The sequence below is a fragment of the Nomascus leucogenys genome, chromosome 1a, assembly GCF_006542625.1.
Source record: "Nomascus leucogenys isolate Asia chromosome 1a, Asia_NLE_v1, whole genome shotgun sequence".
Taxonomy (NCBI): Eukaryota; Metazoa; Chordata; class Mammalia; order Primates; family Hylobatidae; genus Nomascus; species Nomascus leucogenys.
The window spans coordinates 49,994,040-50,007,250 of record NC_044381.1 but is presented as its reverse complement, the minus strand read 5'-3'; the positions used below and the strand labels follow the sequence as shown (position 1 = coordinate 50,007,250).

The 13,211-nt window shown below is 36.4% G+C and overlaps 1 protein-coding gene across 2 annotated transcripts in view; it reads right to left on the bottom strand.

Annotated features, from left to right (window-relative positions):
- Window positions 1–1,944: 1,944 nt before the first annotated feature.
- Window positions 1,945–13,211, bottom strand: part of UBQLN1 (ubiquilin 1) — a 48,474-nt gene continuing 37,207 nt past the window's right edge. The window contains exons 7-11 of one of the 2 annotated variants that reach the window (XM_003267455.3): window positions 11,164–11,306; window positions 8,304–8,387; window positions 6,986–7,101; window positions 5,820–5,988; window positions 1,945–3,937 (exon numbers count right to left, since the gene is read on the bottom strand). In XM_003267455.3, coding sequence (XP_003267503.1) covers window positions 3,785–3,937; window positions 5,820–5,988; window positions 6,986–7,101; window positions 8,304–8,387; window positions 11,164–11,306 — 665 coding nt within the window. In that variant the 3' untranslated portion in view covers window positions 1,945–3,784. The remainder of the gene's footprint in view (window positions 3,938–5,819; window positions 5,989–6,985; window positions 7,102–8,303; window positions 8,388–11,163; window positions 11,307–13,211) is intronic. The other variant, XM_003267456.4, reaches the window with a different exon arrangement.

Sequence of the window (13,211 nt, the reverse complement as noted above, 5' to 3'; positions counted from 1 at the left end):
GACATCATAACTTTTACCCTACGTTCAACAGCATACAGCCAATGGCTAATCAATATTATCTCTGGAAACCAATGAGAATACCTGTCAAAACTTATCAGCCCACTCCTTATTCCCCTTTGCCTTTAAAAACCTGCTTGTACCAAACAGAGTACTCCCCAAGGCAACCTGAAATGGGTCCCTGGCAGCTGTTCTCACTTTGGCTCAAGTAAACTCTTTCAAAATTGTATTTTGTGCCTCCGCTTCTTCCCTTTAGGTTGACATACACTCAAGGACACTATTTCAGGGCCTTTTCATTAGTTGTCCTTCTTCCTGGAAAAGTTGTTCACCCCTCCAGATAATTCAAGTCTCTGTTCAAATGTCACCTCCTCAATGAGCTGAGGCTTTCTCTGACAACCTTATATAAAATAAGAACACCACCTTCCTGACCTAGTCTCCTCACTATGCAGAATTTTTCACCAAAGCACTGATTACCTGGCAGGCAATCTGTATGTTTTGCTATCTCCCTACATTCTACTATGTAAACCCCATGTGGACAGAATCTTGTTTTATTTGCTGCTATACTCTGAGCAATTGGAAAAGAACCTGGCACTCAGTAGATGTTCAATAATTTGACTTTCTGACATAATAGTTGCCTATGAGAAAAGATACAGAGAAGTTGAAGAGGAACAACTGATGTTACTTAGGTAATTGCCAAGACAACTTTAGAGCAGAAAAATAAAACAAAAACAAAACAAAATGGTACAAGGTGAATGGGAGGAGCAAAATGCAGCAATTGACAGTAAAGACTAAGTACGAACAGTTAAGAGTTTACCAAACACTGGATCAGCAAAGTTTAGGACGCCTTCAGAACTGAGCCCAGAAAAAATGGCAGGCTTTATAGGAGCCAAAGTAGATAAACACCATGTGCAACACCAGAGAAGGGTAGATACACGAAGTATAGGAAGTGTGTTCATTGTATACAGCATCACCTTAAAGAATAATTAAGAGATGGTCTAGTGAGACTGGAAAAAGTTGATAAAACTTTAAATAGACTTCTTTCATGTAAGACTTCCTGTTGACTGTAATATGTTTAATATTAATCTCTATGAGAAGTACAATATGCAGTATTTCCCTGCATTAATCACAGTCTTTTTTTTGTTAATCGTGTGTATGTCATTGCACACACGGCTTAGCTTCACTTTTGTCACTAGCATATTGTTATCCATTGTTATATTTTATTGTGATATATGCCTATTAAATTAACATAGTTAAGAATAAAAGACTCTTTTCATTATTATATTTTAACCAAGTCTGAAACTCAAGATTCTAAATACACACAGAGGCCAGGTGTCATTTATCTGATTTTTCAATATTTGCTAGACTTTGTTTAGGATATCGCAAATATTATAACTGGGAAATAAAATCCTGAAATGCTATTTTCACTACCCCATTCTTTATTCAATTTGTACTAAATATTATCACTCAATATGAGAACAATTTAAGCCTACAGTATTTTAAACATCATTTTAGTGCTGATAAGAATTTTAAGTATTTTGAGCCCCTTAAGATGTAGATATTTATCTTTAGACTTAGACCTAAAGGTAAACATATTAAAAACAAAAACCATACCACTGCAGTAGCTTAAAGGTACTTCAGAGCCTATCGCCCAGTCCAGCGCACCTATAAGGCTCACCATCACATGTATAATAAAGAAATCATGACGTCTCAATGTCACATAACTAGTCAAGTACCAAGATCAAAAGTGGAGCTCAAGTCACCTACCTTCCCAGTGTGCTATCTTTTTATCACACCACAAAAGACTGTGACATTTTAATTGGAAAACCTGAAAAATAAAGAATGTAAAATGTGACAAAATCTGGGGTAAATCAACTCCAATAGCCTTTAAAACACATGGTTAACAAAAGTTAAAGACTTTTTTTCTTTCTACAAAAGAGGCAAGACAAATCAAGTGTAAAAGCTAGAGATTTATTGTTATTTTGTGATTAATAAATTGTCAAATTAGTTATGACACTATCCCACATTGAATACCACCATTTGCCAGTACAGAAGTTTTTAAACCAAACTGAGGCATAAAGCAGAAAGAGCAAAGACACATGAATACCCTTCTTAACAATCTCCTCTACTCATGCCTCCACTGTAACCTTTGTACTTGTTTTCCTCCTAGGGAAAGTGTCAGAACAGTGCATGGACTGGTGGGTAACCTGGCCTCTTAACCTTTTTAATAGCAAGCAACGTACAGAAGTAATGCAATCAACTTGTATTTCCCTTGATTTTATTGGTCTGAATTCATTTTAGGTTACTTTAACATTTTAATTTCCTGTAACTGTACATGAAAGAATATAATCACCTAAGAGAATACTGAACCAGAGTCAGCCAAATGTATCACTGACCCTCAATTATGTTTTAATTGGTCCTAAAGGAATGTACCACCCCAACAGTTTGGGAGTTAGGCAAACAGAATTCTTTGGGGAGGGAAGAAAAAGGCTATAAAACAGCCAAATGTACTCAACATTATTAAAACGGCTCTTTGTTTTTCACCCCTGAATGATACTTCTTTACTACACTATATGCACAGAAATCCTAACAGAATCTTGGTTGCCAGTATTATTTAAGCTGGCCCCATCCAGGACAGATTCCGCTGCCCCGCCCCCCCCCACCCCGTCCCCCTTTCTCTGAGGCTCTGAAAAGCACAATATTTAACTATTTCTTAATAGAACTACCAAAACACTTCAGAAACAATTGGCTCACAACTCATTTTAAATTTGTGTATTGCCTGTGCATGAGAAAACAGACAAATCCAAAAGATAGTTCTATTTTTTTATGGCGATTAAAAATAACTGAAACATCAAGACACTTTTTCAGTGAAAGCAACATTTCAATTACAAATTTTAATGCCTGTTAAACTACCTATGGGAGAAGCTGAGAAGTCCTAGGCAAATGCACTTTGGGGTATACTACAGTGTTCCTTCAGTCTGCACAAAGATTAAGGTAATTTACAGTCAATCTGTGAATGAATGTTGAGACAATGTTACATTATGTGTCTGTACAATTAATTGTCCTTAAAGAGATAACCAGAATCAGCTTTTCTATTATATTTTCAACAAACCTGACTAACCGGCACTTTTGCTGGGAGATGTTTGTCAAAGATGCTGTAAGATTCTATACAATTAGGAAATACTCAGCTTTAAGAGTATTTTCTTAACTTCACTTTTTTGGTTACAGGTGTTTTGCTCAGATAGCCTATTGCAGTATGTTTCCAGAAATGCAGTCCCAAATGTGCATACTCTATATTGTATACAAATAAAACAAAATTATCAGTAGTATAAATCTTACAGCATTTTGTTTGCAAAAATGCATGCCAAAGTCACAATAAGCAATATTGTACCACAAATTATAGAGTGCAAATGATCTGCTTCTTTTTAATGCTTTTATTCTACATAAATTACTACCATAGGCTAATGTTTAAAAAGCAAATAAATTGGACAGATGCAGGACAAAATCTGGTCACCCAACTATAAAAGGTGATTTTTAAAAAAATTACAATAAATGCAGAAGTGATGCATGCAGTAGCCTTAAATGAAAAGCACTGATTCCCACTGTTCCAGAAAAGAAAAATACAGAAAAACCCACACATCTTACTGTACTCCACCTTAAAATGCATCATATTGGGTTTGTTTATAACAGCACAGAATTCCAAGAGTCAAAATGAAATAAAGCAGGTATTTTAAAGTTTAAGAGCCGTTATCAAAAATAAATTACATTTTTTCAAGATACAGAAATGCTGCTATGATGGCTGGGAGCCCAGTAACCTTTCAATAGCTGCATTGATATCACCTCCTGTTGCTATTAGAGCTTGCAAGTTTGCTTCACGGTTCAAAAATCCCATTGCACTGAGTTGTTCCAGTTGTTGCTGAAATCTGACTTCTGGATTCTGTAGCTATTAAAGAAAAAAAAAAATTAATCCAACTCTAAAGGAAGCCAGTCCCTGCCACACATGACTGACTTTTAAAATTTTTTAATTGCTTTTTTATAACATATGCTGATCTACTGAGCTTTAAAAACACTGCCCACCTCTTGAAACTTATCCAACATATTTAAAAGTCCATTAGCACTTTATTTTAAATAGTCTAGTTTATACCTAAATAATCATGTCAAATAGATCACGACTCTACTTTGGGGGAGGGGGAAAAAAGCTTAATAAACATCAACCATTATTTTAGAGGATCATGTACATGCAGAAAAACCTGTATGTATATATATATACACACAAATAGTTCAGAATTAGATGATTTGTGTAGCTACTCACCAACTGAGTAACTATAAAAGCTGGTATCCTCATGTATAAAATCCTAAAGCTTCAATGATTCTTCGAATGAATGTGAGTTTAACTTTTGCACTGGACAGTCAATTCTTAGAAAAGAGCTTCAGTTTCAGGCCCAAAATTATACTCTTAATTCTGAGAATTCAGCAGCATCAAATCTTTTCTTCAGAAATGAAGTTAAAAAAAAAATCCCCATATAAATGACCATTCAATCCTAGGCCTACTTGATAATTTGGAGGCTTGTAAGTTAACTTATGTAACAATTAATTCTAATACTCCAAATCCTTCTTTCTTATTTATTCCATGAATATTTACTGAGTACCTACCACGAGCCAGAAACTATGCTACACTAGCTTATCGGGAATACAGATATGTATGAGACAGAACCCTACCCTATTTATAATATTTAGTAAGGCTTGAAAACAGAAAGCAGGCCGGGCACAGTGGCTCACGCCTGTAATCCCAGCACTTTGGGAGTCCAAGGCGGGTGAGATCGCTTGAGCTCAGGAGTTTGAGACCAACCTGGGCAACATGGTGAAACCCCAGCTCTACAAAAAATACAAAAATTAGCCAGGTGTGGTGATCTGCGCCTGTAATCCCAGCTACTCCGGAGGCTGAGGTGGGAACATTGCTGGAGCCCAGGAGGTGCAGGTTGCAGTGAGCTGTGATTGCACCCAGCCTGGGCACTTTGTCGAAAGGGAAAGGGAAAGAATAAAAAAAAGGAAAGGCAAAGAGGGGAAAGGGGAAAAAGGGGAAAGGTGGAAGGGGAAGAGGAAAGGGAAAAGGGAACAGGAAGGAGGAAAAGGAAAGGGGAAAGGGAAAGAAAAAAGAAACCCAGAAAAGAAAACAGAAAGCACCTAACAGACCTTGAGACATTAAGAAGTTTGGGGACAACCTAATAAAACAGGTTTAAACTGGCGATCATCTTTATATAATGGCACACTATTAGTAAAGCCAATGTATGTTTGTAGATGCAAGCACATTATTAGGGGGTCCATATTCTTTAGCCATATTTACGAGATATATATATATGTAACACAAGCTACCGCAGGAGGTGGTGTCATGGGTGGAGTAAGGTAGTTAGGACTTTTTTCCAGTCAAAAGACAGACTAGAATACAGTTGCCCTGGAGGTACTTGGGATAATCAAGTTTCCATTCCTCCCTAAGAACTTTTTTAAAGCAAAATCTATTTCAAATGATTTTCAAATAGGAACAAAAAAAAATGCATTTTTAAAGGCAATTTCTAAAAAATAAGACTTTAGGTTGTAGCATGTCTTCTCTATAACCGTAACAATGTTTCCTTTAGTGCCTCAGCACCAAAGTCAACAATTTTTGTAATGCCTGTTTTCTTATTCAATATCCTTAAGACTGTATTTTTCATTAATCTAAACACCTAAGAACTACTGCTTTCCTTTTTTCCCCCTTTTTCCTTCTTCTTGGAAATTTCTAAATTTCCAACATTAAGGAATACAAAACCTGAATGGAAAAGAACCGATACCTGAGGATTTACTCCAGCAAGAGCCTGCAGCATCTGCTGAATAAACTGCTGATGTCCAGGTTCAGTGGTTCCTGCTGTGGGACTTGTGTTTTCACTAGGTGTGGCGTTAGATCCATTAGTTCCCGAAGAGCCTCCAGTGCTTCCTAATGCCCCCAAGCCAGGAGTAAACCTAAAGAAAGCACAAATAGGAAATATCCTAAAGTCCTGCAAAACCAGAAGCCAGTCCGTATATCAGTTACATTTTAATATAATATAAGCTAAGCCATCTTCTTAAAATAAGCCCTTTTGGCCTGGTACAGTGGCTCATTTTGGGAGACCGATGATCCCAGCAGCCCAGGAATTTGAGATCAGCCTAGGCAACATTGTTGAGACTTCATCTCTACAAAAAATAAAAACAAAATTAGCTGGGTGTGCTGGTGCACACCTGTAGTATCAGTTACTTGGCAGGCTGAGGTAAGAGGATTGCTTTAGCCCAGGAGGTAGAGGCTGAAGTAAGCTGAGATTGGGCCACTGCACTCCAGTCTGGTCGATGGAGTGAGACTATCTCTAAAAGGAACTTAAAAAATAATAATAATCATTTTTAACTTTGAAAACCCTGACTTAAAAACAATCATAGCCAGGCACTGTGTCCCAGCTACTGGGGAGGCTGAGGTGGGAGGATCACCTGAGCTTAGAAGTTCAAGTTCAGCCAGGGTAAAAGAACAAAAACCCATCTCTAAATAAATAAATAAGTAAGTAAATAAATAAATAAAAACGGTGGGGGAGAACCAGGTGCTATGGCTCATGCCTCTGATCCCACTTTGGGAGGCCAAATCGCTTGAGCCCAGAAGTTTGAGACCAGCCTGGATAACATGGCAAAATCCCATCTCTAAAAACAATAACAACAACAAAATATATATATAAATTAGCTGGGTGTGGTGGTGCACACCTGCAGTCCCAGCTACTTGGGAGGCTGAGGTGAGAGAATCCCTTGAGCCCAAGAGGTCGAGGCTGTAGTGAGTCACGACTGTGCCACCACACTCATAGCCTAGGTGAAGGGCGAGACTCTGTCTCCCACAAAAAAAAAAAAAAAAAAAAAAAAAAGGCAGGCAGAATAATACTAAATCTGAAATTCTCAGAGAAAGTAACCATTATACACTTTCATTATCTTCCCCAAATAAGCGTACCCTGGGATGAGGCCCGGGGCTTCCGTTGCTAATGTCTGTAAACCCTGCTGAATCTGTAACAAGGCCTGCATTGCTCTAGGGTTTGACATTGCTGATAGTGTATCAGGATTCTGCATCTAAGGAAGAAAGAAAACTAGTGGTTACAAAGGAATTAAAATCAGTGAAGGTAAATTTTTAAATCTTTTGTTATGCTTCTGGAGAAAATCTAAAACCTTACTCCTGGACACTGGTAATCCATAATTTCTTTCCCAAAATAAACACAAGTATCTCCTCTTTGACAGCAAACCTAGTGTGCAAATCATTACTTGACCTCCTCCTAAATCCATTATGAAAGCCATTTTCGTAATGGAAGAAAATCAGGAGCTACTTTGGAAGCCACAACTATTCCCCTTCTCCAACAGAAGATAAAGTATTATTTCTAAGACACAACCTCCAAAGACACAATTCTTACGACATGGATATGGTAAAAAGCCACATATTCCACCTAACCAAGTGTTATCTGTTACTGATGTAACAATTTTACCAGTAAGGTACACTCTAAAACAACAGTTCCAAATTTGACATTAATACATGTATCCTGAGTTTAGCTTTACTACTTCCAAATATACACCACCTGACTAACCAAAGATAGGCTTACATCATTACAATAGATCAAGGACACCAACCTTGGAAAACGGTTTACAGGTCTCAGAGTCATTTGCATAACATATGAAGCCCTAGAACTACCAGTTTCAAAACACCAAGACTGACTTCTCTTTTGTCGTTTTAAATAATAAAATACCATGGCAATCTCAAGTACTTGTTTATAATATAACCTTCCTTACTTCCTTATATGACAACACTATCTTAATCTTACTAATCCCGAGTTTGAGGAAATGAGATCTACCCCTTGGAAAGAAAAAAAAAAAATTCTACTAATTTGGAAGAAAACAACCTATAAAATAGAATAGGGTAGCTCTTTCCTGTTACTCAAAATTAGTTAAACCATAAAGCGTAACATGACACAAGGAAGCACATCAAAGTTAGTACAATGAAAGGAAATGGTTTATGGTATTAACAAAGCATTCAAAATCCTAGGTCCTCAGAAGCAAAAACAAAATGTTCTTTCCTGAGAATTTATGTTTAAGAAACACAAGCAAAAGGTCAGCAGTGAAATGGGACTCAGTGAAGATCAAGCTGAATTCTCTACGAATTGACAGCATTATTGGTCTCTATTCTATGTTTTGCTATCAGCCAGAGAAGAGCAAGGAAAATGTTTATCATCAAATTTTTTCAAGCAAATCATTACCCAAGATAGCTAACATCTTGTCTTACTCACTTGTTGGAGGAAAGTTGGGAGCTGTTGTCTCATTTGTTCTTGAAGCTGAGGATTTCCAGCAAATAGGGGATTATTCAGCATCATCTATGGGGCAAGTGTTCAAACAATTTTAACTGGAAATATCTGAAACAAGTAATGTACCTTGTTTTATTCTATCTTCCCCCAAGCGCCTAAACTGGCATTTAAAAGGGAGGAAGGTAGAACATAAATTAAAAAAGGAAAAGGGAAGATACTGTCCACAAGAGGGATCTCCAGAAGAACAAAAACAAAAAAATGAGGCATATTCTCTCTCAATGAGAATGGTGGTTATGATAATGACATGCAATATCCTAAAAAATAAAAGCAATCATTTTCTTAGGCTTTTCCTTGAACAAACGTGAATATATGCCATTCAAAGAAAAATGGGAGTAACTGGCATTCATGAAGATATATTTTCTACTACACTGACAGAATAAACATAAACATCAATACATGAACTATGTAACATGGCTTGCTTAGAAACCTCAACACACAAGTGGCAGGCACAGAGAAAATCTAGATCTGAAAAGGACCACTACATCTACCTGCCTACTACAAAACAGCTAATATTAGGTCCAAAAAAATAACACCGCAAAACAGCAACCAACTTGCCAGAGAAATGGAGCTGCTAGGTGAAAATCAGTCAGGCCTAGCACCAACAGTCCTCTGGGAAAAGTATTAAAATGATTTAAGACCTAAAAGATGTAAATCCATTTGAGAACACCAAGATTAGCATCTGGATTTCACCTCACTACCGCCAGAGATGAGAAAAGTGGCATCTCCTAAACTTCAAATAAACGTTAAGAATTTAAAAATCAGGATCATTATTAGTATAATGTCATATACCTGAAAATAAGATTAAAATACACAATGAGCATAACCAGAGCTAATAAATTCTCGTAGCTTCAAAAGACACGTTTTATATCATTTTCCCCAGACGGAGTAAAAAGTCAACTAACAAGGATTTACTGATAGCCTATTTATCTATCCAAAGTCTGGAGAGGAAATGATCCTCGCCCTCAAGTAGTTAACCGTATTTAAGAGCAATGTAAATGCTGGTAGAGAAAATTTGCCCCAATTCTTGCAAAGTGATCTTTTAGTTAATTTCAATACAATAACCAAAACAGATGTCAGACAACCTTTCAGGAACATACAGTATTTATTTCAAAGTGACCAGTAAGTTCACAGTAAGTAAACTAATACCGGCTTAAGGTCAACAAACCTGCTTCTTTATTGGTTCCAAATACTTCTTTATCATTAACATATTAATGAGGTTATCACACATCTTTTGGAATTCACTTCATTTAATCTTAAAAAAGCATGTCATCTTAAACGTATCCTGTCACAGATAATCATCTTATTTGATTAGGTATTTCTTATAACTTACCTGAGTGCTTATACCACAAGTTTTTACACTCAAGAGTCTTTTTAAATATTTAAAAATCAAAATAGAAAAAACACAAATTTTAATCTGCAGATAACAAGAACATTGTAATAGTTTCTAAATTACCTGTAATAAAAGACATGCCAATCTAGTATTAGCCACATTTTGTTTTAGAGTAAAAAAATGGTATGTGAGTGCTCAAGTCACTTTACTAAAGTAAGATTATTACAAAATTGCTACGTATGTGCTTGTTAAAGTCAAATTTTAAAAGCAAGATGCATATTCAGTATTAGCCAAATACACACTTAAAATGGCTTATTATGGTAAACTGAGGCATTTAATACTAACAACTCAGTCTGGTAAGTTTCATATGCATAAATCAATCTTCCATAAAATGTACCTCCAATATACAGAATCACAGACACAAAAATTCTTCTTAAAATTTGTTATCTCCAATTCCACAAATCTGGTGAGGGCCTAAGTTATTACTGAGAATTATACATCAAAGATACTTGAATCAATATAGTTTTAGAATTTAGAAAATAAAAACCATTCATTTGACTTAAAGCTTTTAAAATTTAAGGGATGAGATTAACTATAAAGTCTTCCAAATTCCTGACACACTACAGAAGCCGTTTTTAACAAACAGCAAATATAAACTACAGATGATCAAGGTTTATTTCACATTTTCCGTGGTTTTTCAAGCCCTATGGTATGGAAACTAGACAGTACCTAGGGAACTTGAGGGAGAAGGGGTTATCAGATGCAATTATCTCAAAATCTCTAAGGATAGGGCCCAACCATCGGTACTGTCTATCGGTGTGGTCTATAAAGCTTCCCAAGTGATCCTGAGTGTTCAGCCAGCATTAAGATCCCCAATTTTCTTAGTTGTGGTCTCTTTAGAAACAAATTAGAAAAAGGAATACGTTAATAAGGGACCAGTATACGATCTTCAGCAGGGGAATCAACAGTTGAAAGAATGAGAACATTGTTCTGACAAATCCCCGTCTTTAATAAATGACTTCATGCTATTTTACAACTGCCATTTTGAGCATGACTATTATAATCTGAGTGATCTACTAAATAAAAGTATTTCAAATGTATTAACATTGCTCTTAATTGCTTTCAAGATTTACATTTCATTAAGTAGTTTATCTTCAAAAGAGTGGGCATTCCACAACTTTGTACTTGTCTCCTAACTCAACCTACATAGAAACAAACTAAACCTGCACTTCTTTCTAGTCAATGAATGGCAGAGATAAAGTTGTTTTAATTACATATAAAGTATGAATTTACTGCAAAGAAACACATGGTCTAAAAAATTGGAGACACAGTTTACTTATTTTTCTAGTGTATTAAGATATCATACACAACACAAATGTGCCAAAATCACAATTACTAGATTAGGTTATTCTAATTCACACTGCACAGTCTTTTTCAATACAATTACAAACTCACCTGTGCAGCAAGGTCAGGATTCTGGCTTAGTGACTGCATCATGCTTCTCATGTAGGGGGCAGACAACATGTTTTGCATAAGTTGTGGGTTTTCAGTTATTTGTTGCAACAAGCTCTGCATTCCTGGTGTGTTGAACATACTAGCTGAAAGTTTGTTTTAAAAAAAGGCATATTAAGAAAAAATACTTAAAAGTTGAAGCTTTAAAATGTAATATGCGCTGTGTTTAATTTCACCAAGTACAAATGATTATACATATTATGTATCAACTGAACTACGAAAGAACTTTAAAACTAAAACATCTCTAAAAGTATATGCCCAACATATACGAGGAAAAGAGGACTTAAGAGTTTAAACATTCTGCATTTACAGTAAAATCTTGTCTAATGAAGAGGCTAGCTTCTGAAGTCAACTTAAGGCAAAAATTATGTATGGTCAAAATTACTGCTGAAAAATTCCATAAAGTGAAAAGGACTGAGCCAACTTTTCCTCCAAGACTGCAAAGAATTAATTAGAATCATATTCGGCACTTAATATTGCCCACCCTTATGAAAGCAGGAAGCCTTCGTGCCCGAGGGAACAAAAGATGTAACGCCTCCACCCATTTTCACTGTGTACTGCCACTCACTGAGTAAAATGGTAGGCACATTTAACATTTGAAACCATAGAGCACAGTGACACCAAGCAGTATCAGGAGCCTGATTACCTGGGTTCAAATCTAACCTAACCCATGTGATCTTGGGCAAGTTATCTAGCGTCTTCATACTTCAGGTTCCCCATCTGTAAAATGGAGAAAGCAGTATCTACTTCATAGGGTGGTTGTAAGAAAATTAATGTACAAAGCACTTGTTATGATTATTGTTTTTCCTTTTATTGCCAAGGGCTACAGCTGAATTTATGTGAATTCCATATGTGATGACAATTGTATATTTAGGTAAATTTTCTTTGAAAACTAAGTTAATTTGCTTGACTTACACCTAGATTTTCAACTGCCAACTAGATACACTCAAACTCAAATATATTCTCAAACTTACTATGCCAAGTCAACTCATTAGGTTTTTCACTTCCCTTCTGCTATTCCATCCAGTTATATCAGGCTTAAGACATCTGACTCTTCTCACTTATCTTTCTAGTTTATTATAATTTTGTTTTTAATAGTTCTTGTTTTTCCTATTTTCTCATGTTGTAAATTTTAACTTAGTTTTTTTTTCACATCCTAGAGTCCAACCTTGGAGATACTGTGGGTTTGGTTCCAGACTGCTGTGCAATAAAGCAAGTCACATACATTTTTTGGTTTCCCAGTGCATACAAAAGTTGTTTGTATGATACTGTAGTCTATTAAGTATGCATGCCACAGCCTTCAGTCTAAAAAAAACTCTGTACACAAATATAAAAATACTTTATTGCCGAAAGCTGCTAACAGTGAGTCAGCTGGTGGTCGCTAAAGGTTGGGGTGGCTGTGGCAATTTCTTAAAATAAGACAACAATGAAGTTTGCCACATCAGGAAAACTCTGTTGCACTCTATGCTGTTTGACAGCATTTGCCACAGTAGAACTTTCAAAATTGGAGCCAATCCTCTCAAACCCTGCCACTGCTTTATCAACTAAGTTTATAAAACATTCTGAATTCGTTGCTGTCATTTCAACAATGTTCATAGCATCTTCACTTACAGCAGACTCTATCTCAAGAAACCACTCTTTGCTCATCTACAAAAAGCAACTCCTCATCTGTTCAAGTTTTTTCATGGCATTGTAGCAACGCAGTCAGTGTTCATGCTCCACCTCTTTTTTTCTTTTTAAATTGAGATGGAGTCTCGCTTTTGTCACCCAGGCTGGAGTGAGGGGAGTGGCACGAACATAGCTCACTGCTGCCTCCAATTCCTAGGCTCAAGGGATCCTCCTGCCCGAACCTTCCAAATTGCCGTGATTACAGGTATGAGCCAACACACCTGGCAGGCTCCACTTTACATTCTAATTCTCTTGCTATTTCCACTATTTCTACAGTCCCCTCCTCCACAGAAGTCTTGAACCCCTCAAAGGCATCCATGAGG